At 38.2% G+C, this 27,640-nt stretch overlaps 2 protein-coding genes across 2 annotated transcripts in view; both read right to left on the reverse strand.

The window, feature by feature from the left end:
* The window catches only part of smurf2 (SMAD specific E3 ubiquitin protein ligase 2), a 49,646-nt gene extending 26,395 nt beyond the window's left edge, over nucleotides 1-23,251 (reverse strand). The window contains exons 1-3 of the mRNA XM_084408681.1: nucleotides 22,779-23,251; nucleotides 4,579-4,617; nucleotides 3,345-3,453 (exon numbers count right to left, since the gene is read on the reverse strand). Of these exons, the coding sequence (XP_084264807.1) occupies nucleotides 3,345-3,453; nucleotides 4,579-4,617; nucleotides 22,779-22,830 (200 nt within the window). The 5' untranslated portion in view covers nucleotides 22,831-23,251. The remainder of the gene's footprint in view (nucleotides 1-3,344; nucleotides 3,454-4,578; nucleotides 4,618-22,778) is intronic.
* A 160-nt stretch (nucleotides 23,252-23,411) lies between these two features.
* kpna2 (karyopherin alpha 2 (RAG cohort 1, importin alpha 1)) lies at nucleotides 23,412-26,855 on the reverse strand. Its single transcript, XM_084413433.1, has 11 exons — nucleotides 26,743-26,855; nucleotides 26,490-26,591; nucleotides 26,244-26,384; nucleotides 26,080-26,165; nucleotides 25,721-25,989; nucleotides 25,530-25,624; nucleotides 24,908-25,171; nucleotides 24,586-24,819; nucleotides 24,310-24,492; nucleotides 23,907-24,056; nucleotides 23,412-23,664 (listed from the first exon to the last, which is right to left on the reverse strand). Exons 2-11 carry the CDS (start codon nucleotides 26,553-26,555, stop codon nucleotides 23,575-23,577), a joined length of 1,578 nt encoding a protein of 525 aa, XP_084269559.1. The 5' UTR covers nucleotides 26,556-26,591; nucleotides 26,743-26,855; the 3' UTR covers nucleotides 23,412-23,574.
* Between the last annotated feature and the right edge of the window lie 785 nt (nucleotides 26,856-27,640).

The raw sequence follows: 27,640 nt of genomic DNA on the forward strand, positions 1-27,640 counted from the left end.
AATACTGAGAAGTTACAACATTTTTATATTCAAATTCAGTCAATAGAAATATTTGTTGTGGATGCGGTGTTTTTGAAAACTTTTCCTCTGGCATGCTGTGTTTTAATGTTTTAACCACAGAGATAACTGCTTATCATGATAATACCAGAGTTTCAAATGTGCAGTGCAAATAATGCCCAAGGCCTATCTGTTTCCATTAAAAATATTAATTAAAAATACAATTCGGCCAGTGGAAAAGAGTGAGAAAAACTTTCTCTGAAATGTATTTTATACACTATTTGATTTATGTATTCAAAAACAAGGCAAGGATAGGCAACTACTTGATTTTTATTAATGTAGTGTGTCTTGTACCGTTAAACGTTATCACGTGGATGAATAATCATATGCAAATGATATGCAGATGAGGAAAAACATAGTAAAACTAGGCGTTGTAAGCTCCATATATGGTTATTTCGGGGAGGAGACGCATGTGCGCACAATCTTCCGCTGACTGGGATTTATAAAGTGAATTCTGCGCAGGTTCTGGCGTACGCACGGTTTTATAAATCCGAATATTTTTTTGCGTACGCCATTTTTGGCTTTCGGGCGCACGTACACTTTTAGTAAGGTTCCTACGCACAGTTTTATAAATGAGACCCCAGAACATCTCTAAAAAGTGGTTCTGACCTTAAGAATCGAGCACATCTTCTCGTTTTCATTTTTTAACAGTTTCCTCACATCTAGGTTAATGTTTCAGTCTTATTGCTTATGTTGCTCTATTGTAAGTCGCTTGGGATAAAAGCAATCTCTGTTGGTACTGTTTTTGGTTTTCTCCTGCTTGACTGACTCTGTACTATTGTTCATTATGCACATTAGCAGTTATCTTTCTGTGCAACATGCAGCCTTTGGAGGTTTTCGGTCCTGTCAATCTAAATGATTTTGACATTTTGGCATTCAGCAAGAATAACAAAACTTCTAAATAGCTTGATAACCTTTCAACAATGGCTATATTTCCCTGCCAACAATGAGACAACTGAATCCTTGTGATGTGCATTATGGGAGTACATAAAGGCACATTACAGTATCACTAACAAATAAACTTGAGTTCAAAAGTACTTGCTAAAACCCTGATTGCGAACAGAAATCCCAGTGTACTTCAAGTATTTAGGATGGAGGATTTAAGCAACATCTCCATGGTTTTCTCTTCCCCACCCATTATTCCGGGTTGCAGGGAGGGCTGTGGAAACGGCGGCCTATTTTCCGCTGACAGACGTGACATGTTTGGCTAACTCGACAGCCGTCCTGGGGGGTGAGGGTTAGTCTACCATTGCCCTGGCAACCAAACAAACGAAGACGTGTGCTTTCTCTAGCTGCCGGCTGTCAGCTCGACGTGCGAAGGGGACAAGGTTTTTGTCGACCTTTATTGTATCTCGCCCTCTTATGCTTTCCATCCTCTCTTACGTTCAGCCTTTGGTCTGTGAGAAAAGTGGCAGGCCTGCGTGGAGGGAAAGTTTCTATTTTTATTCCAGTTGATACTTGTAGTTGTTAATAAAACGTCTGTAAAAATGTAAATAGAGCTAGAAGCGTACGGTAGAACTAATGGATATGGGATTTTTCCACCCATGCCCAAACTCCCATGGAAATCCGCACTGTGATCTCCTCAGATAGAGCCGTCGACTCCAGAGGAGGTGACCTAAATCCTCAAAGCCTGAAGGATGCTGGGAGCTTTACTGATGGGCTACATTGATTAAGAGATTGGAAGAAATCGTACACCACTGGTTCAAGAAAAACCCCTGGGGTTACTTTCAAGTGCATGCTAATGTGTTAGTTCAACACAAAATTTTAATTTTGCCATTATTTACACACCCTCGGCCAGACTTTAATGATTTTCTTTCTTTTGTTGAACCCAGTGTTTTGAACCGGAGATGAAAGACAATATTTGGACAAATGTTTAACCACTGTTGTCCATACAACAAATAGGTACATTTATTGTTGAGCTTAAACAAGGCCAAAAAGCACCAAAAATGAGGTCCACCCAAACAATGGGTCTCATTCACTAACTGTGCGTACGCATGAATTTGTACATTAAATCTGCGTACGAACGTTCTCACGAACAAATCATGATTCATCAATAACTTTCGTTATTTATTTGATTAATTTGAATCATTTTTTTTTCGTAAAATTTTTAGGAACGACTGAAACCACTCGTACACAAAAATCAGATCTTAAATATATGACATATATACATTCAGTAAGAGTAAGAAAAGGTGTGTTATAGCTCGGGCAGTGAGGTTCCTCTGCATAAAAACGCAGATAAACGTATGTGTATCCAACCCGGGCCACATCCATGTGTGACATCAGAGGCCACGCCCATGACCAAATACATCAAACCAGTTCAGCGGTTCTTCTCAGTTCTCGCGCATGCGTCGTGACGCTCTCGTGAACTCACATCAGAGGCCCACACGGAAGAAAATGAATAGTTGAATAAAGTCCCACAAAAAGTATCCTCGTCGCTTGATAAACTTAAGGTTGAGCCACTGTAGTCACTTGGACTATTTTAACGATGTCTTTACTAACTTTTCTGGGTCGGCAAGTTTCAATTACAGAGAAGCCTATGGAGGAGTGAGCCAGCTCTCAGATTTCATCAAATATATCTTAATTTGTGTTCCGAAGATGAACGAAAGTCTTACGGGGTTGGAACAACATGAGGGTGAGTAATTATTAGTCATTTTGGGTGAACTAACCCTTTAAGTTTGGTTTGTGTCTCATAGCAATCTAGCATACAGCTTCAGAAGACTTCAGAACAACTTCTATTGTGGTTTTTTTCCTTAGCATCCTCTTATATTGTATGGAAAAACAGCAGCTCAGACATTCACCCAAATATCCCCTTTTTTGTTCCACAGAAGAAGAAATAAATCATACAAATCTGGAACAACATGATGGGAAGAAATATTCTGTACTATGCATTTTTGTTTCCTTTTCAATCCAAATGTTTTCAACACGGTGAGCCATAATCCATAAGCACGCTTAAATGAGATGTCAAAAACAGGCACAGTTTCTATGTGGTGACTCACACAGAAAAATGACCGAAATGAAACCACACGAGGCGTCTAATGACAGTCTGACAACACTAAAAGCCAAATCTCTAAGACTCAAACTACTGGACAGTGGCCATGTGCTTCGAAATCAGTCTGCTTCAGAGTCGTCTTCCTCTGGATTCTGGTTCCTAAACATTATTGTCTCGGGTTTATATTTCTTTTAAACTGAGCTGGTATGAAGTTTAAATGAAATCAAGGTGTGACAGTGTGTGTGTGTGTGAGAATGAGAAAGCCATTGAATGCAATCAGACCAGGAAGAGCTCTTACAGGTCATAGTGTTGGTTCCATTTGGGGTCCAGGGTGTTCCTCACTGTGTCTGTCGAGTGGCACTGTCCTGAACCGTCCACCACCACCTTGGCAAAGGGGTCTGGCAGCCCTGCAAAACACAAAAACAACATCTTCTGAGCTGGAATCGAAGACGGCATTGAATACAAGTTCATTATGTAGTTTGAAATGTATTTGTGAAACCTGTAAATGTTGCCGCAGAATCCAAAACACTAAAGCTCCAAATACTACAGACGCACTAACACTAGAAATGGAGACTGTCAAGTAATGTGTTAGATTGTGTTATTCCCACACAATATTATATACCATCTACAGTGCATTCAGAAAGGTTACTTCATTTTTTCACATTTATCATGTTATAGCTAAAATACTATTAATTTTTAAATCATATTTCAGTTTTCATTTTTTATATTTCCTACATTTTATGGTTTTTAAGGATAGTTAGATTTAGTATTTAAATGAAATTGTAAAACATTGGCCATATTGGTAATTTCAAAATAAGCAGTTATCTATATTTCATAATTCACATAATATTGTGACACTTACACATCACAAGATTTTTTTTTAGCTTTTAGCTGATTTTTATAGGCCATACAGGGAAATAATGAACTATTAGTAGATTATTAGCCAGAATGAAGTAGATTATTATAAAAATTTGTTTTCGTAGATTATTATCTCTCTCTCTCTCTCTCTCTCTCAGCAATCAGGGTAAGAAGGAAGGGGAAGATATGCATGAAGGTTTACAAAGAAAAGAGACTCTAGTCTTCATTTAACTGCATACGGTCTCTGCTAAAACTCTGCCGACATCAAATTTCTGCTCCTACATTTTTTACTGTCTCCTCTTTTTCCTCAGACTCGCCTGGTACCTGTCTCTCTTCCCACCCCCCAACAACGTATCTCTCTCTCTCTTTGATATCTGATGAGAGTTTCAGATGTGGGCTTGGTTGTTTGTGTTTGTCGGGGTAGAGAGAATCGAGGCAGGGAAACTGTGGCGTGCATACATGTGTCAACCAGCGGTTGCTTTGTCTCCCCGAACCGACCCACATTTCTGCTGTCTCGTGGGGGAAGAGCACTTATCTCTCTCTGCCCACTTTTAACAGATGAGCCCCTGCTAAAACACAGTGCTTGAGACACGGTGACAGGCATAGAGCGCTCTCGCAGTTCACTCGTTCACACACACGCTCGTTCTCAGTATTTATGAAGGCTGGATACTTACGGAAGAAGTCTTTCTTCACCAGGTTCTTTGCGCACAAAACTGCAGAGAAAAGAGGGGGAAAAAACATCATTATTAAAACTTTTTGAAATGGATATTTGTGAAATGCCACAACAGCTAATTATGTCTTCCAGTAAAAATAAAAAAATGGATCATTTATTTTAATTACTTACGTGTAAGATACAAAGAATTGTTTTCACAATATTTTATTTACTTAAAATGTGACAATTTGCCAGTGGGATAGGCACAATAAACCTAATTCAAGATATAATCTCTGAAAACAAGCATTACCTTAATATCGTATGTGATTTTTGCTTATCAAATAAATGTATCCTTCCTAGAAAATGACGAATAAAATAATTTTTTTGTGCAAAACTGAGGGGGATTTAGGTCTCGTAGCGGCTGACAGGACAGTGATACATAGATATGTTTTTAATTTCCGAGTTCTGTATTTTTAGGATCTCAGCATTTTTAAACCGCCGAGAAAATGTTTAAATCCATAGCGCGGCTCTTACGGAGCTCAGCACTCCCAGATCAAGCTCACAATGTATTAGAGATGAGAAAAAAAAAAAAAGCCCTCTGATCCACATCCCACTGCTGGCCTACATTCAGCTTAACTCTTAAAAATTAAATAAAAAAGTTTGACTGACTTCAAACTGGCCTGGGCTACGTTTCCAAAAAGCATTGCAAGCCAAGTTGTAAGTCGTAGAGAACACTGTGGTGGCAATGGTCTTTACGATCAACTTGGGCTCTTGATGCTTTTGGAAAATGAGCCCTGAGATGTTAGCTAACACAAAAAAAAAAAAAGATGGCTTCCTATATGATACCACATGCAACTGCAGGGAGAACTCTTTATTCTTCCTTTGACAACTGTGGGAATGTCAAGAGGTTAAAAAAACACTTACAAATAATAACAAAGCTGAAGAGCATTGACGATCAAAATGGGTCTAAGGGTGAGAAATGTACCGTTTGCGACAGACAAACTTTTCAAAATGCTGATTATTGGGTTGTAAAAGGCTCAGACACAATCCAAGGAGCATTTGGAGACAATTACCATGGACTGAAGGAGCAAGAAATTAAAATGATTTGCTATTTTGGCTAAATAATTTGAAAATAAAATATTACGAACAGAAATCAATCACTTTAAATGCTAAAAGTGAATTTAGGCACTTCAACGTTATAGTGTGCAGTATAACATTTTTAGAGATGTGCTAAATGACATTCGCAGTGTTATTTAATTATTAATGTTTTTAAAGATTAACCGAGTGAGCGTTAGATGGCAGGAAAATGTAATCTAAATGTAAAAATTGGACAAAATGAGCACCGGCAAATAAATATCTGTACATATGCAATATAAAATAAAAAAATCTCAGACAATAAATACAGTCTACCACTTGTAAGAAATGAAAGAGAGACTGAGTGCGTGTTATTCAGAGAAAGAAAAAAGTCAATGAGGGCAGACAGATATTTGATGGAGAGACGAAAAGCTAAAAAGGGAGGACAGACTGCAGGAGAAACCGTGAAGACAGGAATGAAGGGCGACTAGAGGGCAGGAGGAACACATTTGAGGTATTCAAAGTAAAACTAAAGCAGTTCACCCCACCAGATGTAAGAAAGCTGAGACGGTAAGAATAACTGGAATGTGTGGAGGAGGTTAAAGGGCAGAGAAAATGTTCATGTGCAGGTGAGTCGCAGACTTTACTTAGCAAATCCAAACAGACTTGGAAACACCCATACTGAGACTGCTATTGATTCTGTCTGCGGCACGACTGTGGCTATTCCTCGACTCACACACGCGCCACGACAATTATACATGCATGCAGACACAAAAATACGTGTAAAAAATGCATATATGAGAAAAAAATACATGAAAGGGTTGGAAAAAAAGACACATACGTGGATCTGGATATATAAAATAATGCAAGCACGTGTATTTTTTTCCAACCTCGGCATGCAGGGTTTTTTTCTCCAAAACATTTCACAATATTATTGTTTTTAATTTATTCTTGTGACGGCTAAGCTTAGTTTTCAGCAGTCGGTTTGTGTTTGGGTCATTTTGACCATGGAGAGGATTTTCTTTTTCCCGAAAAATGCTAGTGTTTTGCATAGCCTCAGATAAAGGAAGCCTACAATCAATCAGTTCTAAAAAGAAACACAAAACCTGTCATAACTGAAAGAAAACCAGTTGACAAAAAGATTGAATCCAATATTTGGATATTAATATAGCATAATGAGCGATTTACAAGCGATTTTTTAAAAGGAGGGTGATTTTTGAACGAGAACACAAAAGGTGTTAAGGGTTTTCAACACAGCATAAAAGTTTAGTTATGAAAATGTTATTTCTAAATGTGCTCGGAACGTTCAAAATGTCAAAGTGTTTTAAAAACGTTTTTCTGGAACATTCCCTTTGATCATTTTGCAAACATTATGGGAATGTTACTTTTTGTTCTCTGAACATTCTGAAACCATTCTAGAACTTCTAGAACTTTCCTGTAGCTCAAACAGTAGAGCATTGGTGCTTGCAACGCCAAGTTCATGGGTTCAATTCCCAGGGAAAGCAAGAACTTATAAGAATGTAAATGTATACCTTGAAATGCAAGTCGCTTTGGATAAAAGTGTTTGCCAAATGCATAAATGTAAAATAGACTCGCTCCCTCGGTCAAAATCGAGGGTCTGTCCATATAAAATTAGCATTTTAAAAACGTCAAATGAACATTAAACTAAAATGTTTCAGGAAAAAAGTTCCATTAACCATGTATAAATACAATTTTTGTGCTTACGTTTTGAGAACGTTATTAAAGACCAGATAACTTTGAATGAACATTCTACTGATGTTACCAGAAGAACGCAACTTTGAGAGAACCTTGTCAGAATGTTAAAGTTCTGAGAACGTTACCCTGTTAGCTGGGGAAATAAACAGAGAAAAATAAAAATGATCATGCCACTGTGTCGGGAAGAGTGAAGAGACTCGTGTGAAGGGTTCGAACAGTTGCAGCAGGTGATGATAGCGATGGTCTGAATCCAAGAAAAGTGAGGGAGATGGCGAGAGAAAGAGGAGAGGGAGGGATCGGATAAAAAGGAAACATGCTTGCTTCGCAGTCGATGAAGAATTTCTCTATGCAAACATCCCTGGGAATGTTTACCGGTTCAATGAAACCCACCTCATCATTCCACCATCTGGAATGTATCTCTCTCTTTCTCTCTCTCTCTCTCTCTCTGTATGGAAGTCTCACTCACACACAAGCACGCACGCACACACACACACACACACTGGGCCTTCGAAACCTCGTCTGCACTCAACTCCATTAATTATTGACATGAAGCAACAGTGTCTGTATTAGAGACAAATTAGAAGAACTAGTGACAGAGCATTTAGGAATGAGTACAAATATTGAAAGAGCACAATTTTAAAAAGCAAATACCGTGAGTGAAAACAACTTAATTATGAGCACAGTAGAGATTAGTATTTGTAGCAACTGCCCTTTTAATAGACTCGGAGCAGACCACATACTTAATTGTAAAAGCTGAGACTGAGGAACGAAGGACATTTTAGCGCATCAAGTTCGGTTGAGCTTCTGTTTATGTTTGCTGATTAATGTTTATGTGAAAAAAAGCCTAAATTCAATTTGTTCATCATAAAGCGATCAAGTCTCTTCAGAAAATTTGGACTTAACCGCTCAATTCATATGGATTAGGTTTACGATCTTTTTGTGAGCTTTTTGAAGCGTCAAAGTGGTAGTTGTGTATATGGAGGGATAGAAAAATCTCAGATTTCATCAAAAAGATTTCAGAAGATGAACAGAAAAGTCTTACGGGTTTGGATTTGGAATGACATGACGGAAAGTAAATGATGACAGAATTTTCTTTTTTTTGGGGTGAACTATCCCTTTAAAAGAAACTCAATTTGTTAACAATGTTTCATGCATTAATGAAACAAAAAATTGTGGAATAACCTGGACCAAAGATTACCGTATTAGTATAAATATAGTGTATTTAAGTAAATGTGTCAACTTTAAATATGGCGTACCCCCTGACTAAAGTCATTTATTAATTGAAGAAGTTCCTAGATCAGGAACAATGCCAAATTCCCTGAGTGATTAGTGAAATGCACTCAAGCAGTTAACAAAACACACCATCAATCTCACGCACAGTACAAGTTCATAAAGCACCATTCCTGCACTGACAAATCAATATTTCTGTGAGACGTATAGTGAACTGGCAGCATGTAATGCAGCCAATCTTCATTCCTACAAATCAAATGCTGTGAATCACTTGCAAAGTGAAATTCTGACACATGTTTCCTTCGAGCAACAGCATCTGCCCCAACACAGATGTTAATTTATGAATGGAGTGTTTCACAGCCACCAAAACACGCTTATCAATTCATCAGATGTGAAATGAAGCGAATCAATGCGCAAACTCATTTAAATAGACAAGACACTGCTGTACTGGCAGCGAACAACAGATAAAAACCTGGCTTAGATTCTGTCAATGTTTATCTCTGTCCTGTCTCAAAGCAAACAAAAAAAAGGTTTGACTGGTTTCTGTGACGCTCACAAAATGTGCAACACTAGTTTAGTACGTCAGATAACATCAGCTACTCGAAACCAAGAACACCGAACGCTTAAAGGATCAGTTCACACCAGAAATAAAATTTCCTGATAATTTACTCACCCCCATGTCATCCAAGATGTTCATGTCTTTCTTTCTTCAGTCGAAAAGAAATTAAGGTTTTTGAGGAAAACATTCCAGGATTTTTCTACATATAGTGGACTTCAATGGGGTACAACAGTCTGAAGGTCCAAACTGCAGTTTTCAATGCAGCTTCAAAGGGCTCTACACGATCCCAGCCGGGGAATTAATCGATTAATCAACAATTAATATACACATGGAAATGTACCACAATACACAGTGACCACAGTGATAAAAAACAAGTTACAGTCGCTGGTTTCTCACAGTGATTAGGGCACTCAATGTAACTGGCTCACTGAATTAGACCAAAAAGCCATTTTCAGGTCCAACTGTGTGTGTGGCTTTGTGTGTGTGAGTTCAGCTCCAGAAGGCAAGATAGTAGCTAATTTAGGCTGCAAAAGCCAAGACAGCGGCAGTCTGAGGGATGACAGAGAACAGTCTGATACCGGTAAAGGGAAGTGACACGGTCAGTACCAGCAGCCGTCGAGCTCTGCCCTTGTCAAGAGGCCTGGAAGAGGCGGACAAAGCGGCTGCAATGTGCATCTGTGTCCGTCACAAACACCTTCTTTGCGTCAAGAATGGCTGAAAGATAAAGATAGGACTGAGATGTGATCCGTAGAGCTCAATGGAGAGACACAGAAAATGAGGGAAAAAACCCCAAGAAAGCACTGATAAAATGAAGGCAGGGAAACAAACTTGCAGATAGACAGCGAGAAGCAGCGTGAAAATAGCTGAAGTGTTCAAGGACTGCTCTTCCGCAAAGTCTCGAAGGACTTCTGGAAAAGTAACGACTTTCTAAAAGCCTTCGTTCCCACAGACGACGAGCTTCCAGCTCTACAGGATGCATACATTATCATTCCCATGACACGTGGCCCTTTTCTTCCATTCTGCTTTTCTTTTTCTGTGTCACGTACTCACGTTCATACATTCTTGTTCTCTGAATCACATGTGGACTCTGTTAGTGGCGAAAGGACTGCTTTTTTGATGTTTTATCATCTTTGAAGTAGTCTTAAAATGAGACAAAAACAAACATGAGAGTGAAACCCAATTTATCAAAGCCCAGACGTGACAGCGAAACCAAAATGGAGGTCTAAACGATAACCATCATGCTGCGAAATCTCTTGAAAGAGAAACTGTTACCATCTAGACACGTCCATGTCCAAGTAACTTCTCATCTAAACCATTTAAACACAACTGAAAAACAGGACGTACTCAACTCGTTTAGACTTTAACCCAGATATCGTCGTGAGCTCTCCCTCTTGCAGAACGGGAGCTCAAAATAGCATTGAAGCTGAGATGTTATCACTCTTCGTGTCTGGTGCAGCGGACGTCTCATGATTGACTAGACAATTTTCTGAGAAGTGGATCACGACTTACTTTGGAAAAAGACAATATAGTTGATCACACGCACAGGGCGGCACATCAATATTTTAACGGTCTTGCTGGGAGTCCTGTGTCATACACGTACAATAACAAGAGGAGGGAAAAGTGGAGAGGTGAAGTGGATATGATTGGACCCGTCAGTTGAGCAAAAAGACAAATATTAGCTGTCAAAAACACTTTTGTACACTGTCAAAACACACCAATCACGCCAACTACGGCACAATGGTCATTGTTCTCAGCTAATTCCAATTCTCTTCACAAATGTCTGGGAATTCGCCATACTATACAACACACCAAATCCCTTCTTTCCTTTGAGAAGGGCTCCCCAAAGGTTTACAAAGCATTGACTACTAACAAGCTCAACTGGTTTAGTGCAAGCAATGCAAGTTTGTCCTAATGTCTATTTGATGAAAAACCGCACAAAGATGGACTGTCTCCAACTGTATCTACCTAAATCACCAAACCTAAGTCTAATTTCCATCCACACAACTCACAAACAATATTTAAAACATTGATGGTTACAATTACAAAGTTGTCAAACCATCAATGAACTGCAAAAGAGCCTTTCCCCAGAAGGGTTTGATAAATGGGAAAGTCCATAAGGAATTGTGAGAAGATTTGGGGGTTGACAAAAAAGATGTTAGTGGTTAAATTATGTGAAAGCTGCGTAATGGAAAGCAACAGTGTAGAGGAAGTGGGGGTGTGAGAGAGAAGGCACATTAAAACCAAAGGTTGTTCAGATAATTAATACTTTGGGATACAATCTGAGATGGAACATCTATCTTTAAGTTTTCTCAATACGTTAGAGCAGGGGTTTTTCCAAACCTTAGGCCACAGACCTCCAAATATAATGATCCCCTTTCTAACATATAAAGGCAGCTATATATTTTCATATATAAGTTTTTTTTTTTAAATATTACATGAAATAAAGTCTACCCACCAAAGTAGAACCATATAAACTATGGTTATCAATAGAGTAAAATAATTGTGATGAATAAATCAGTAATAATGTCAACTTTTTCTGATTATATAAAAAAAAAAATTATATTCATTATAGTGTAAAAATGTGTGATATAAATACATGAACTAGAAAGCCTCAAAAGCTAACAAACACGGACTAAAATCCACAAAGCTCCTATTTTGCTTTCATGGGGTCTTTTGTGCTGGAACAAAATGGTTGACTACCTAAAAGCTTGCCTTACTAAAATATCTGCCCGTGAGTTTATCCACGACTTTCTGAATGTATAATCCAGTCACTCCAAACAGGCTGAGGCATCTCACTGGAATGCAGGCCTCCTTCCTCCCCGTCTCTCTCTCTCTTACCCAGCTTCCCCTCACACTATCTGCGGACCGGCCCAGCCTTGCCCTGCCCGTCTGAGCCATGTTTTGTCTCCAGTTCTAGGGCCACATGCTCTTATTCACAGCATTGTTCGTCTGTAAACAAAAGGCTTCCTTTCTCTGCGCCACTCCTTCCTACTTAGCTTCTTAAAACAGTACGGGAAAGACGACGGAGGAAAGGAGAGAAGGGTGGAGAGGTCGACTCGTTGTTAGTGGAGAGCTAGGTGTAATCTCGAATTCGCTTCCTGCTACCGCACTCTCCGGTTTCCCCCCTTTCGTGATTTTCGTGAGTAGGGAAGGATTTAGTTTTGCTTTCTCACTCACTGGATTGGTATCTCATTCATTAGGCCGCGACTTGGCATCCTGTTTGGCTGAGCTCACATCTAAGTCAAGACGTGCACTTATCAAGGGTGAACTTAAATGACCATTTGAGAACATTGCTACAGGAGGCGCAAAGACATTATTGGATCGGATCGTAGTTCTGGAATCAATTTTCCACCACCTTCTTTACAGTGTCTAGGTCAGTCTCTTAGTCAGAGGTCTGAGAGAACTCTTAGTCACAAATTGTAGGCCACATAAGACTGAAAGAAAACACAAGAGACTTAAGAACCATCAGTGGCTATCCCAGAATTCTTCTGTGGTTGCATCTCAGACTGTGCATCATTTATTTTGGGTCACGAATCAAGGGATTGGCCTACGCTGATACTGAAAGCTTGCATGACGGAGACTATTTACGCCCTTTGTGAATAATTTACCTGGTGGAAAAGTGTCTGAATCATGTACATTTACCATTTAAAACTATATTTATTGTTAGAGACACAAAATAGCAGATGCACAACGTACAAAAAATCGAATTGACAAACCACAGTTTCAACTTCTCTGCTTTTATTATTTGTAAACGTAGTACGTTTGCAGTTGAATTGAATACATTGCAACTTAGTGCAAAATAATGGCATGAAAACATGTTTTTCTATTGTGTTGTCTTTATGCATAAAAAAAAATTGCTACCAGTGTAGTCCAAATCATAAATGAATGACTCTTTATGAATTTTTTTTTTTTTTTACTAAATCATCACCTAAAACAATGCCCAACCAGCACAGTACGATTCATGAACAAACAACTCATATGAACCGGTTCCTTTTAATGAATCAAAAAGGCTGACAAATCAAGACAAATCTTTATCTGAATCAACTCATTTACTAAATTGCAAGTTATTATTACTTTCAAACTTAAAATCTATGAAGTCTGGACAAAAATGTTCTGTAGGAATCACAGCGACAAAGCCAAAACAAACTACATTAGATTTAATCAACAATTTTACAAACATAAACCATTTGCATGATCTGTGAGACAAGAAGGTCGGCATTCCTCCATCTTGATGAAGAAATCATCATTGACAAGCATGTGGTTGTTTTCCGCAAAAAAAATTGACCGGACACATTTTCTTGAAGGGCTTTAATGTTGGTAACATTTATACTTTATTTGAAGCAAAACCTCCAGGAACAAGATTTCACTGAACTAAAACATTTTGGAAGGAGTACAAGCAATTTTGAGAAAACTAATATTTGCCTGATTGTTCACACTCAGGTTGAATTAAAGTTTAAGTGTAGTTACCTTATGATTAACTTGATGACCTAAATTAATGAAGGTATGTGGGATCTAATCACACCAGGAAGGATTTCACCAAATTGAAAGCTAAATCCACCCAACCCACGGCAATGCCCTTTGGCTACAACTACGGTCGGTATTAATAAAAAAACAAACAGCTTTGGATAATTCTCTCTGGTGCAAAAGGTTACACGCTTTGTTCTCATATTCATGTCATGAAAATCAGAAATGAGACAACATCAACATCAACATCCTGAAGTATATGGCTCAAAAATGTGGCAGGGAAACCCAAAGATCCGGGTCATATAACCCAGACCTTTAACACTTCAACGAAAAGGAAAAAGACGTTGTGCACCGGTGGAGGAAGGTCTAGGGTAGTGGGCTCAGACTAAACAACGCAGACCTCAGGAAGCCTGGACGACTGCCTAGGTGCACTTGGAGCTGCGTCAGGTAAACATTAAGATCTGTTCCCAAATGAGACCACTGCTGTGTGTGGCTCTGCGGACGGACCCTGAATTTACCTGAGAGAAGAAAGTTCACGTCTGATCTGAGAAGTTTGAGAGAGCAGAAAAATGTGATGAATATGAGGTTTGCATCACTTTTACACAAGCTATATTATGCGAATTTTGAATAATCGGAAGAAAAAAATATATATACAAGTAGGATTTTCCAGCAGGGAAGGTTTAATAAAATCTAGCCTACTGTTTGTCAGAAGAAGACGTGTATTTTAGTCTATTGCCATTTATCAACTTAATTCCCACTAGAGACAAAACCCTGGCATGCTTTTCCAACTGTAAACCATTAAGCGGCCTCTATCTGATCAACACAGAAGTACTTTCCCATCTGAATCCCCCATAAACAGCATGTAGTTTAGCTGAGTTAATTTTTCTAACAATCCATCAGTGCCGTCTACTATAAACAGCACTGCTCTTAAAGATCCTATGAATACAATGAAAGAGCAGAAGAGCAACATATTGACCACAAACGACTAATATTTGGCCATTTTAAACTATCAGCATTGGCTAATAACGGCACTAGGGTCTTAAGATGGTTAACTACTAATCCAACAACCGACTAAACTGAAAAATATTGATATTGCTTTCAAAGAACATATTTATATATTTTAGACCCCATTGGCAAATACATTATTTTCCTGTTTTAAGCACAAATCTGACTTAATTTACTGAGATTTATGCTTAAAACAGAAACTTGCATCATTTGCGTAGCTAGTTTATTGACATTTAGCTACTGTCTGATTGCACAGATGAAACTCACAAAACCTGTCTAGATGATGTTTATATGTCACCCCAAAATCAAAGGAAAATGTAATCACATTGTGCTTAAACGAAACAATTGGCAAACTGTTCTTACAACAAAAAGAACAATTTGTTAACAGAGTAAGAAAAGAAACTTATATCTTAATATATTCTCTGAAACCGAGTCTTAATATCAGTAAAATATTTACTTGAAATCCCCTAAAGTTGTGATATTAAATTATTTCCAAACAAATCAATAATGTGACCTCCAACACAGCTGTAGGTCTAAATATTAGATGAGAACCAGTTTGAAAGTTGATCGGACCGACACAACCAGACACATCAACAAACGTGTAGCCAGTAGGGGCAAGGAAAACGAGCAAGATGGAGATTTAAAAGAAAGACTGTAGAAAGAGAAATGGCTGAGAGACATTACAAAAGAGAAAAGCTCTTATGCTCTTAGGTTATGATCAGGAATGAGTGTTAATATTAGAAAAGTTTTCCAGAGCTGGAGAGACGCAGAGGAGGTTGCTTTGGTAACGTGAGTAACACTGGTTTTGAGAGTCATTGTTTGTCTGGAGCTGCTGTGTTGTTTGCAACTAACAACAAACTCTTGTTTGCATTTACTCTTGTGTATGTATGTTATTTTTTTGTGCTTCCTTGTCGTTCGTTCATCATCTTCGCTTTATTTTTCGTGAAGCATTATTTTGTTGCGCATCTGCTACGATAAACAGACACCCACTCTTGCATTGCGTGTGTAATGGAGCTAGCGAGAGTTGTGCAAGCTGAAGACTGCTAGAGAATGCAGTGTTTACTATTTAGTGTCCTTGTTAGCGCACCCACCTCGCATGTCAGCGATCGAGGTTCAAGGCCGACTCGGAAAAGGGCGGTTATGGTTGAAGGGTGAGCTTTGGAGGCGGAGCAATGAAGAGAGGGGTGTGTTTGTTTGGGTTGATTTCAAATATCAACAATGTTCAGCAACGACTTTGAGATATAGCATACTGCACCTTTAAGAGATCAGGCAGAGGTCACAAACTTCACTGTCAAACACAGACAATTAGATTAAGTGTGCTTACATTAGTTGGCATGATGTTTCATGATGTCATAGGTTAAAGCACAGGTGTCAAACTCGTACTAGACCGAGGGCGGGATTGGGCAAAATGTCACCTTAAAATAACGTGTTAAACCTGGGTGTGCTCATGATACCTGCTCGTCTGGACCAACTAAAGTCCAGATTTCACATCAGGCTTGCAGATATAGTCTGTGTTACCGGTGTTACATGATGTTTGGCCGAACACCTATTACATTACATGCCAGAAGAAAATGCTATCCCATGTGCATTTTATCAGGGTCCCTAAGCACAGATATACAAGTTAAACATCCAAATGTTTACCATTAAAAATCGTCCAGCCTGACCACAATACCATGTGAAGTTTCTTGAAAGCTGTTCTTGATCTACAGAATTAAACAGTGCTAATGAGGAATGTCTAGCCAAATGTTTTCATTTTCAGCCAGACATGCGGTGGAAGTCAAACGCAGACTTGTCTCAGCTGGCATCGGACCACAAGCCAGTTTCTGATCCTGGATCACATTTCCCCCAGTCCAATCTGGTCAATCAAGGTAAAAAAAAAAAAAAAACAAGAAACAAGAAAAACAGACAGCATTATTGCTCAGGGACATGAAAAAACACATCTAAACGCGTCTAACATCTTCACACCTGGTCTGAAGTATTGCACAGTGCAGCAGTTAGTGCAGTTGGGTCTCTTATTTAAACACCCTGCGTCTGCGTTTCTGTCGCAGCTGTCCTGCTTATCTGGCCGTTACAGTTCAGATGCAGTGGCTTGTAAGCACAACCCGCCGTCTCGGCCTTCGCCTTCCAGCAGAGCAGCTGAACCAACAGGAAATCCAGTCTCAGTCTATTAATTGGTGGAACAATTTCAATCATTTGAGGGCTCTCAGTCGGAGAAGAAAAACGCTTACAAATGGTGTGCAATTATTGCACTTTCTTTTCGCCTGCTTTCGATTTGTTTTGTTTTTTCCCCTCCTGCCCTTTAAACTCTCCGCTAGAATGCAATTCGGAAATTTGGCAGCCGAGTCGACAGCCGTATGCAGCTAAACATGGTGTTTTTACCAGCCGCTCCGTCTGGAGACCCACATGGCTGAAATGGCATTCCATTAACCATTACATCACAATTACACAAGGACAACTGTCTGATGCCAACAAATAAAACACTCCCAGCTATGGATGAGAAATTTGGTGCTGGACTAATGCTGCATTGCATGCTTACAGTCAACATAACCCATTTCACTTTAGCAATATGACATTTCTGAGAGAAACAAGATATTCAATGAGAAAAAACAAGTAGTGCTGGGCTTGACTGGGGAGGGGTTGAAAGATGAGAGTGCTTGGTGATGTCAGCCAACGAGGAAAGTTGTTTCAGAGGTGCAGCAGGTTATTACATTTTGATGACAAGGAATGTGTATTAAGAAGGAAAATAGAATTGACATTTTATTTTAAATTTATAATCTTTCTCTATACAGTCTGAGAATAACAATACAAGGATCCTATTCATGCCAAAGCACAAATAGAGTAAAAGAGCGTGTAGATGCCAAACCACGCAGTGAGTCGCACAGCAGGATGAGATGAGACAGTGAGATGAAGGGCATTTCCATGGCAAAAAAAAAAAAAAAAGGATAATACTAATATTATTATTATTATAATAATAAGACAAAATGATGGCAAAGTTAGTCACATCGAATGTATGAGAGACGTGATGGAAAACTTAAGGGAATTGCATATGGACTCTCCAGCTGTGTGGATATGTAAACTTGTCATCCTTTTTATAAGTCATTTCCTACTGCATCTTCTATATCTGTGAGAAGACAAGAGTCTTCAGACTTTTCACAATCAAAAGAAAAAAAAAGTAAATTTAGCCATTTAGCCTACGTTGTAAAATTATTTTAATGATGATTAAACATGTTCCCCTCAAATTCTATTTACTATAATACATCCAGAGTTTAATTCCGAATATTCTCAATGGTGTATGACCATTTCGATAATATTGGGTGAAAGTCACAAAACAAGTCAATATTTCATCCCAAAATCAAATGAAAAAGGAATTTTATTGGGCATGAAGGCAATATTTTTTAGAGCTATTACGATTATTAGCATTTTTCACCTATTCATTTTCATTACTCTAGTGTAAAATAATGATGGATTGGTCCTGAAGTATTAGTCATTTTGACCTATTTTTGGCCTATTAAATTTATAAAGAGTAGCTTTCAAGTTTCAAATATAATGGTAAATGGCTATAATTACCCATTTTGTCCTCAGAAAATGCTAAAAATTCAGTAGTGGTATTGATATTATTGTCCTTGATAGTACTTGGTATCAGATCGAAAGCATAGTAAAAAGGGAATAAAAGCCTAAGTTCAATCTGTTCATCATATAAAGCGATCGAGAGTCTCTTCAGAAACAGATTGATCTCTTTGTGAAGTTTCAAAGTGTCAGTTGCGTAACTGTCAATGGAGGGACAGAAAGCTCTCAGATTTGCTTCTCAAAGTATGACTGACTTTCTGTGCAACACTAAAAGAGATTTGTATAGGAAAATGTCTAATCTGCTCTTTTCCATTTAAAGTGAGTTATGACTACGGATGTAAAGCAAGACTTTCTGCAAATGATGACTTAAATTTCTTTCAAAGCTATTGTATGGCTTCAGAAGTCACTTTCATTGTGCATTATGGGGATTTTAGATATTTTTTGTGTTTATGCTTGCGTTTGAGTTCTTGAATGAATTCTCAATTAATTATTTTCACAGGGCTGCCCCAGACTAAAGATTTTCTAGTCCATGGTGAATAAATGATAAATGATATTCATTTAATTATATTTATACTTGGGTTTGGGGAGTGGCATCAGAAAATGATTTAAGTTTCAGGGCTAAGAAAGATTATATGTAACATTGTTCTAGACTAAACTAACGTTTAGTCAACTATTAGGGGGGCAGCCATACCTTTTAATAAAGCACAATGACTAAATTGTACACAGTCATGAAGGAAGTAAGATCACTAGGAAGTGGTCATCCTTAAAAGTGGGCTTATGGATCACAATTTAAACAAATCATCACAATAGTCTGGCAATAATAATCCATTAAAGCCATGAAACCTTTTCACATTTCTGGGTTTCTCAGAAGCAGAAGTCGTCATTATTGGGTAAACTTCTATCTATAGTGATGAACGGAAACTAGTACAAACATAATTTTAGCATTTCTATTTGCTCCAATAGCAAAAGAAAGAAAATTTAGCTTTTTTTTTTAGATATTGACTGCGCTGGTCAGACGAGAGATACATGTCGAATTTGCCATGACTCCCTCAGCCGTATTAGAAACACTTGTGCAACAGTGTTAACTGGTTTTCTGTTATAAATATATAAGCCTATTATTAATGAAAACAAAACACTTTGCTAGATTTACGACGTTAATAACTGTGCAAACGTTCTGTGTCAATCTGTGAAAAGGGTCCATTAGCCAAGAGAAGGTATGCTTTTCAGTGCTTTTACCTCAGAGGTGTTGGTAACCCATGGTAAAATCACTGTAATGCACAGCCTTTGATGCGATTGCCACTGAAATGGGAATAAGATCTGAAAGCATGTACAGCAGCCACTGTGAATAGTCATCTTCATAATAAATTACATCAGAGAGACATTAAAACGCTTTAAACCAAAGCGTCTTGATTCCTGAAAAATGTGTTGCACTGTGGTACAACTAGGTTAATCTCCTAAATAGTGCAGCACTGGGAACCGGTAGGAAGCTGCGAGATGACAGCAGGTCAGTCATTGTAAAAAAAAAATTATCCTCATTTCATCCCACAGTACAGTGAAAATAGCTCATTTAAGGGTGCAACAGCAACCAGGGAGGAAAATGAGCTCTTTCTATATGCGAGAGCCAGACATCTCCAGAGCCCCACAGACGAATCTTCCAGTCTCACAGACTGCTGCTTCCTCCCACAACCACACTGCTGGGTCATGATGAATACTACAACATCCTGCTGCATACTTGGAGGTTGATTTCACTGCACAGTATACTTCATTGTGGAAAGCATTCCCTGAGGTCATGAACAGAAACTTTTATAGAGACAGACTGATAGTAAGGTTGACCAATATTTTTCACCGATATTCACATTTTTGGTTCTTCAACATGGGGTTTCGTCGCCATTTGGTGGGTCTTCAAAGAACACCACTCAACAACAAAACCAAGAGTTCAACAGGAAACAGCAGTGCTCGCAGGAAACCCAACTTACTTTTTGTTTGCATAAATTACACATCTTTTTATGTAACAGCCATTCATTCTGACGCGAGAAATGAGTACGATTTTAAACTTAACAGTGACATAGGCCAAATAAACATATAGGCACCCATTACAAAAATATTAATAATGCATTTTATGTCTTTATTGTTGTAGTCAAATGATTAAGCTATTTATTAATGTCAAAAAATATAAATAAAACAATTTAAAATGATCTCATTGGACATGTAAAAAAAAACTAAAAAAACAATCGCAATGGTTGTTAAAATATTTAAAATATCTCTAATATTTTAATTTTGCTAAGTGAAACCTGTAGTTCAGGGGGACATTGATGATATTGTAATCAATTATAGCTTTTACAAATTATCGATCAACTGACAAGTTTCTTCAAGATTTGAGTTTCAAATAGACAATATGTAGAACCAATCATTTATTGTTTTTATTTTAACACAATGCTAAATTAGAGTACAACAATAAAAGCATAAGAATTATGGATAGTCTACAATATCTCAGGTTATAAAGTGGATAAAGCTTGAGGCAGAGATTTAGAACAAAATGTTGCCATTTATCAGTAGATCTATATTAACGATGCAGTAAGTGATTTCTGAGAAACACTGTTGGTATTTGAAATCAACCCAAACACCCCCCCCCCCCCCCCTCCTCCTCCTCCTCCTCCTCATTGCTCCGCCCACAAAATGCACAAACATGCAATGCAAGAGTGGATGTCTCTTCATCATAGCTGAAGCGAAGCCAAACAATGCATCATGAAAAAAAATATATATTTGCATATGGTGAACAAACAAGAGCATTCAAGCTTGTTAGTCGCCAGCAGCTCCAGACAAATAATGACACACAAAAACTGTCCTGTTACTAGAGCTAACATTACAACAAAAGCATATCTTGGTCCTGTGAAACCAATGTTACTCACATGTGGTGGAGCAGAAACTACATATTAACCTCTGCGTCTGTTTTCTAAAATCGATACAGTGTAGTATCATGATATTTTGTGTGAGGATATTGTGTCAATACACGGATGCCAAGTATTGATCTTTTCAGGGCCTGAATTTCAGCTCGGGATTGCGAATACTGTGCTTATCTTACTGTAAAAACCACACTTTTAGTGCGTGAAATAATAATAATAAATTGAAATCTTTTGTTTAGACTAATTTCACAAACAGGTGAATCAGTGCTGACTGTGAACTGTGGAGGAAGCACGTTCTAGCATATTTCTGAACATGGACTGCTCGGGGTAGCCTTAATAAATGTGCTAATTCAACATGCCATCACATCACATCTGCACTTCAAGCCAGCTGTCAGCACTCAGCTAGGCTATTCTTTTTTTACTCAAACTGTTTTGTGTTATTGAGTAGACTATTTCACAACGGGTAAAAAAAAACCAGTACAAGCTGTTAATGGCAAATGTATGTAAATTTCCTAAAACCACGATAAAAATATGATTCAGCAGAGTGTCACATGTTCATTAAGGTGTGAATAAGGTTGTTCTTTGTAAAACTGCTTAAAACAATGTGTTGTAAAAACAAATACACTGAATTGAGTTTGCATGCATTGAAATGCGCAAACATTATTGTTTAAAAGTGGTAATTTCTATTAAAATGTCAACAATACCAGGGAGAAAAATACTGAACAAGGAAGGGATGAAGGAGATGGATATGAAGATGTGATATGAACAGACTTAGAACTTATTACATAAAAACAAACTTTGTCCATATATTTCCTTTGGGGACATTTTGCAATTGAAAAAAAAAAGGGGTAATAAATTGGAATATATTTTATTGCAATACGCAGCATCTCGCAAACCGTTTATTATTACAATAATATCGTATCGTGGATAAAGAACCGTGATAATATCGTATCGTGGCACCCCACTATTGACCGTTTTTGTGTAAAATCGATACTAGAGGTTCTGTCGCACGCTTCATTTTCGAAAAAGCGACATGTTTTTTTGTTTTTTAAATCCCTCCTAAATGTAACTAGTTAAAAGTAATTGGTCAAATAGTATCTCAATGCCACATGGTGCAAACATTTCAAATACAATGAGATTAAACGCTTGCAGACTAGGATTAATGTGATTATGATTTCTTAAAACCCACATCTTGGATTTGGCGCGACTGGCTACATAAAAATACACTTTAAATGTGCGCGTTTAGGAAATTGTAACACTGATTTTGTGAATAGGCAAGCCATTTCGTTCGTGGAACCCATCGCCAAGCATTTATTAAAAGCCCTAGATCCGTGCGCGTGTAACTACGTGTATTTGCTATAAATAAATTAAAAAAGCACATTAAGGATAGCCTACTCGCAACGCAACTTAGAGAACGTAAACAATGAACGCATAAGAATTGTAGCCGAATAGTTGCGTTCGCGCTCCATAGAAAGATCCATTATGACGCTGTCCAGCCCGCTAAAGAACGCAACGCTGCAAAAACGCCAGTTTCGGTCACATATTCGCCAAAAACAGAATTTATTAACTGACAATTAAACACACTATAGGGCATTTAAATGGAAGTCCACATGTGACGATAGAACACCACAATGACTTAAAGCAATAGCTGTTAGCCAGCTAGCCAGTTTCAGATGAAACTGTACGATGTCGCAAATTCCTTACCTGTTAAACGCAACTTGACGGGTCCATTTCTTCTAACTCCTTGATTAGACATGTCCTTGTCCCTTATCCAGGATGACTACTGAAAACGAGTCGAATGTGCTATTGAGTTGCTTTTTGGTTCCTCTCAACGCCAGTTTCACAGTGAACAGAAAATAATGGAGTCACGGTCCTGTGGCCCGGATGTGCACAGTCCTGCCATGTCTACATACATACACACACTCGGCTTTAACGTGCTGCTCGTATTTCTACCCTCTGCGAAAGTAAATCCACGACGTTCCCTAAAAAGATCCGCTTACAGAGACCTCCTGAAGTTCTCCGCATTTTCCACGAACGAACCGCACTCGGGTTCTTCTGCTGCCCTTCCAAGGAGACCTTGAGGGAAAAGTTGTATCGCTAGTATTCGCTACAGGCGACTGAATTGAGGAAATGTGGTTTGTTAGGTGTCTGGCTTCTGCTGAGCCACTAAAACCGCCCAAAAGGTGACATCAGACCCACTTGTTATTCATAGAGCTCTGTAATCCATACTTATAGATAACATATGGCCTTTGGAATCACTCGTTTTCCCACCATTATTTATTCATTTATATTTATTGTATGTCTTGGATAAAGATACACACACACACAAAACTCCACTTTTGTTCTTTTACTTTTTTTATTTACAACAAATAAAATTGAAACAGATTAGTATGTACAACTCAGAGCATGAGGTCGTCACAAAGAATAACATGAACAAGACAAGTGGTGTGCAGAAATGATCAGGACATTCATACACAAAACAAACACACAGATCAGACATTTAGAAGTTGAAAGTGCTTTGGTTGTCATTGATCTGGAATGCATAACCATCAGTTGTAGCTTCGGGAGCGACGCATTCGTCCTCTTCCTCCTGCAAGATGGAAATAAATATAATTTAGGAAAAGCAGGTTCTTAAGCATGAGAAAGCAGGTTAAGTATAAAGTGGTGTCTAGCTGTATAAGAACTGCTAGACACACCACTTTCAAAACATTTAAAGAGGGTTGAGATGCTTATTTTTGCCAATTAATACAAGTAAACTATTAATTGACAAATGGAGCAAACCTACACAAATAATGCATCACTTAAGATTTTGAAAGTTCACATTCAACCGACCTCTCCAGAGAAGTACTTTTCAATAAGGTTGAGGGAGGCCTTATAGACCATTTCATTTTCATGCGACTGCAAAGCTTCGATTTTGTCCAGGCCGCCACATTCCTCCATCATCAGGGCCAGCTTATCGACCTCACCAATCTTCTCACCAGCCTTAAAAAAAAAATTGTCACAATGAAACAGCAGTAGCAAAATATTATTTGTTCTGTATTGAGATGAACATTCAAGTGAAACATTGTCAAAAAAAAAAAAAATTCTATAGGAAGCAGATGAACATGAACTTGAAGGGGCAATATTAGCAGATTAAAATGAAGTCCTAAATACAAATCATGAGAAGTCATTTCAAGTATTACAAGGTCAAAAAAAAAAACATTTTCATTCCATGCCAGCTTTAAAGGAATCATACCAAAAAGATATTGGTGATCGCATCCAAGATGACAAGAATAGTTTTGCTGTCCTTAGTGGAGAGTAGGTTCAACAAGGGCTCTAGTATATTGGCCTGAACAAGGTAAACCACTTGCTCTACTGTGCCCCCGCTGGTGTAGTTGGTCACTGCCCATACAGCCTCCTTCTGGGTCTTGTAGTCACCCTGCATAAAGTATGAGAAAATGGTTAAAAAATAAATAAAAAGACCACTTCATGGACAAGTCTTATATTGTGTACTTGTACTGCGGCAACATACCCGTCTGAGAACTTCCACCAGGTAAGGTACAATGCCAGCATTGATGACCTCCTGAATCTGATAGTCCTTGCCAGCCGTGATGTTGGACAAGGTCCAGGAAGCCTCCTTTTGAACGTTGTTCTTGTGGTGGCGCAACAGAGCAGGGAACATGGAAAGAGCACCAGCGTTGATCACTGCCTGGGTCTGTTCATCTGTGCCAGTGACAATGTTACCGATGGAACGCAGTGAAGGGGTCTGTGGACATTTTTTTAAATTAAATATACATATATACACACACACTCCTATAACTTCCCTGTACGAGCATTACTTTCCACCAACTTACCACAATGGAAAGTTCTCCTGATCCCAGTAGCTGCACGAGTTGAGGGACCACGCCAGTCTGCACCACCACCTCAATCCTTTCATTGGGCCCATCAGTGAGGTATGAGATGGCCCAGCAGGTGTCCGCCAGAACCTCTTTATCATCATGATGCAGAAGGCGGATAAGTGTTGGCAGTATCTGTTTCACAGCCTCTAGAGGTGGTGCAGGGTTCTTATTGCGGCACAGGTTTGACAGGGTCCAGGTGACGTTCCTCAGGTAACCAGACTGCAAAAAGTAGACAGACTGGTTAGTCAGGCCAAAATATTAAAGTTTCGATGCCACCTACTGGTAAAGTATGCTCACTACATTTTAAATAGCAGTTTAAACCCAATAATGCTAAACCCAAAACACAATAGGAGGGGGAAAAATAAAATAATTTACATAAATGTTTATTTATTTTTATATACACATAATTAGTGTATTCTATAAATAATCATCATGAGCTGATAGTAAAGTTGAGCCATGACATTCAATCTGTGGTTCTCAAATCATTTCACGTTATTCAAATACACACATATACATATATATGAATATTAGTATTCATGTTGCCCAGAGAATTTTTTTTTTTTTTAAAGAAACTTACAGGGAATACAGAGAAGTCAGGAACAGCCAACAGAGCTAATAAGGGGGCAATCGCACCATGCTTAATGACTTTATCTCTATATGCAGAGCCGTCACCTATAAACACAAAAAGGGCAAAAACAAATTCAACCTCATTCAACCAAGTTGGCAAAATTAATGAATCATTTCAATTAAATGCTAATGGCCACCCACCAGCTATGTTTCCAAGGGCCCAGACTGCCTGCTCGCTAATATGAGCATGCGGTGAAGAAATAAGACAGACGAATGCTGGGACGGCCCCTCCCTGAACCACAGCGCTGGTCTGGTCAGATGTTCCAGATGCAATGTTAGTCAGAGCCCAGGCTGCCTCAAACTGTATGGGAGGAGAGTCTGCCAGGCTCAAGAAGTTCACAAACTTGGGAATCAGACCAGCGCTGATGATACGGTCAATAGGTGGATGTCTCTCTCTTGACAGCAACTTCCTACATTTCAATAGCACAAATCATAATATGAAAAACACTTGATATAAACGCATATTTTTGCACATGAAAATGCTATCTTTTAGGCATTACCTGGCAGCTTGGGTGGCCTGGACTTGAATCTCCAAGTTATTACTGTTCACACCATTTACAATCTCCTCCACAGTCCAGTGCGGAGCCTGATCGAAAAGGACAAATATCTTACGATGTGTAATACCTAAACATGAATTATGCAAGAAGATATATCATCTACCTACCTGACAGTTCTGGCTTTTCTCTTGAAGGGGAGAGGTGGCCTCATCCGGTAGAATGCTCACGTTTCTCCTTTTCAAAATCTGATCGTCTTTCTTTGCTTTACGAAGTTCAACATTTACTTCGATCCTTCGACGTCTCAGCTCCTACGTAAAAGTATTTGAAATTTATATGAAACATAATTGTGGCACATCTGAAAGCAAACAATTGATATCAGCACTTTTTGTTGTAGCAGCATGTGTATTACTTACAGTTGCATCTTTTCCTTTGTTTTTGAACTGAGTAAGTCGTGCAGTGTTCTCGCTTGCAGCAGACATTTTAATGACGTTTGATTAAGCACAGTATATCGCAACCTGAAATGAAAAAAACAAAAAAATGTTCGTGTAAAGATCAACATAAGGTGCATCACGATCAGTTCACACTTCAAAAATCAGATATTTTTACTTGCTAATACTAAAACTAGAAAAACATTATAAACCAACTTTAAAAAAAGAAGGAACTTACCGCTTCTAACCAAAGGACTGTGAAGGTGGAAGTATGAAACAGACCTTTAAACACGCGCTATGGAGAATCTGATTGGTCCGTTCGAGCAAAAGCACTTTCCCATTGGACCGTTTTGAAAAATCACACTGCTGGCGTGGACGGACGTGGCTTATGTATTAACGCGAGATCTGGCGAGAATGCCAAATAGATTGCTGGGAAGTGGGATTAATTTACCTTTAAAAAGAAATTACCAGATTATATATTTTCAGATTATAAATATATATATATATGACTTTGACATCTGATTGTTTTATTGATTTGATGATCTGACTTAATGTTCTCTATACATATTTATATAATGTTAACTTAGTTAACTTTAACGAATAGTTAATGTTATTTTATACATGACTTTAAACAATACAATAAAATTGCAAAACTGTAAAATTATGTACTATTTAATATTAATTAAATAAATATATTTATTCTGTTAAAATGCATAAATCGGTGCCTTGTGTAACAAAGGGGCGGGGCAAAACGGCTCGAGGTTTAATTCTGATTGGTCAATGGCGACAATGCTGGGCTTTCTGAAATTTAAAATCCATGGTGGAAGAAAAGCCATTACCCCACGTGTTACACTGTATACAGAACGCATAAATCCATTATGTTGAAAAATAAACAGTCAAAAATAACAAGATATCGTGCCTCAATTCAAAAAAATAATCTAGTATTTCTGTAAATTAAATAATCCTTTGGCGTACGTGTACTCACCATATTTATAATAGGAAATTATTTGTTTGATAACGAAAAACAACTAGTTAATGGTGACACAACTTTCAAATAGTTAATTAACACTTTAATTGATTAAAGAAATTCATTAATAAGATCAAAGATTGGAACAAAACAATTATTGCCATAAAAA

Source organism: Rutilus rutilus (assembly GCF_951802725.1).
Source record: "Rutilus rutilus genome assembly, chromosome: 1".
Classification (NCBI taxonomy): domain Eukaryota; kingdom Metazoa; phylum Chordata; class Actinopteri; order Cypriniformes; family Leuciscidae; genus Rutilus; species Rutilus rutilus.

What these genes read in the sequence shown, in the direction of transcription:
- kpna2 (XM_084413433.1), bottom strand. Translation starts at nt 26,555, where the DNA reads ATGTCTGCTGCAAGCGAGAACACTGCACGACTTACTCAGTTCAAAAAC. An exon ending in AGAAAAGCCAGAACTGTCAG is followed by an intron (nt 26,166 to 26,243) that starts GTAGGTAGATGA and finishes CTTTTCGATCAG; the next exon opens with GCTCCGCACTGGACTGTGGA. An exon ending in TGGTGGAAGTTCTCAGACGG is followed by an intron (nt 24,493 to 24,585) that starts GTATGTTGCCGC and finishes TACTTTATGCAG; the next exon opens with GGTGACTACAAGACCCAGAA.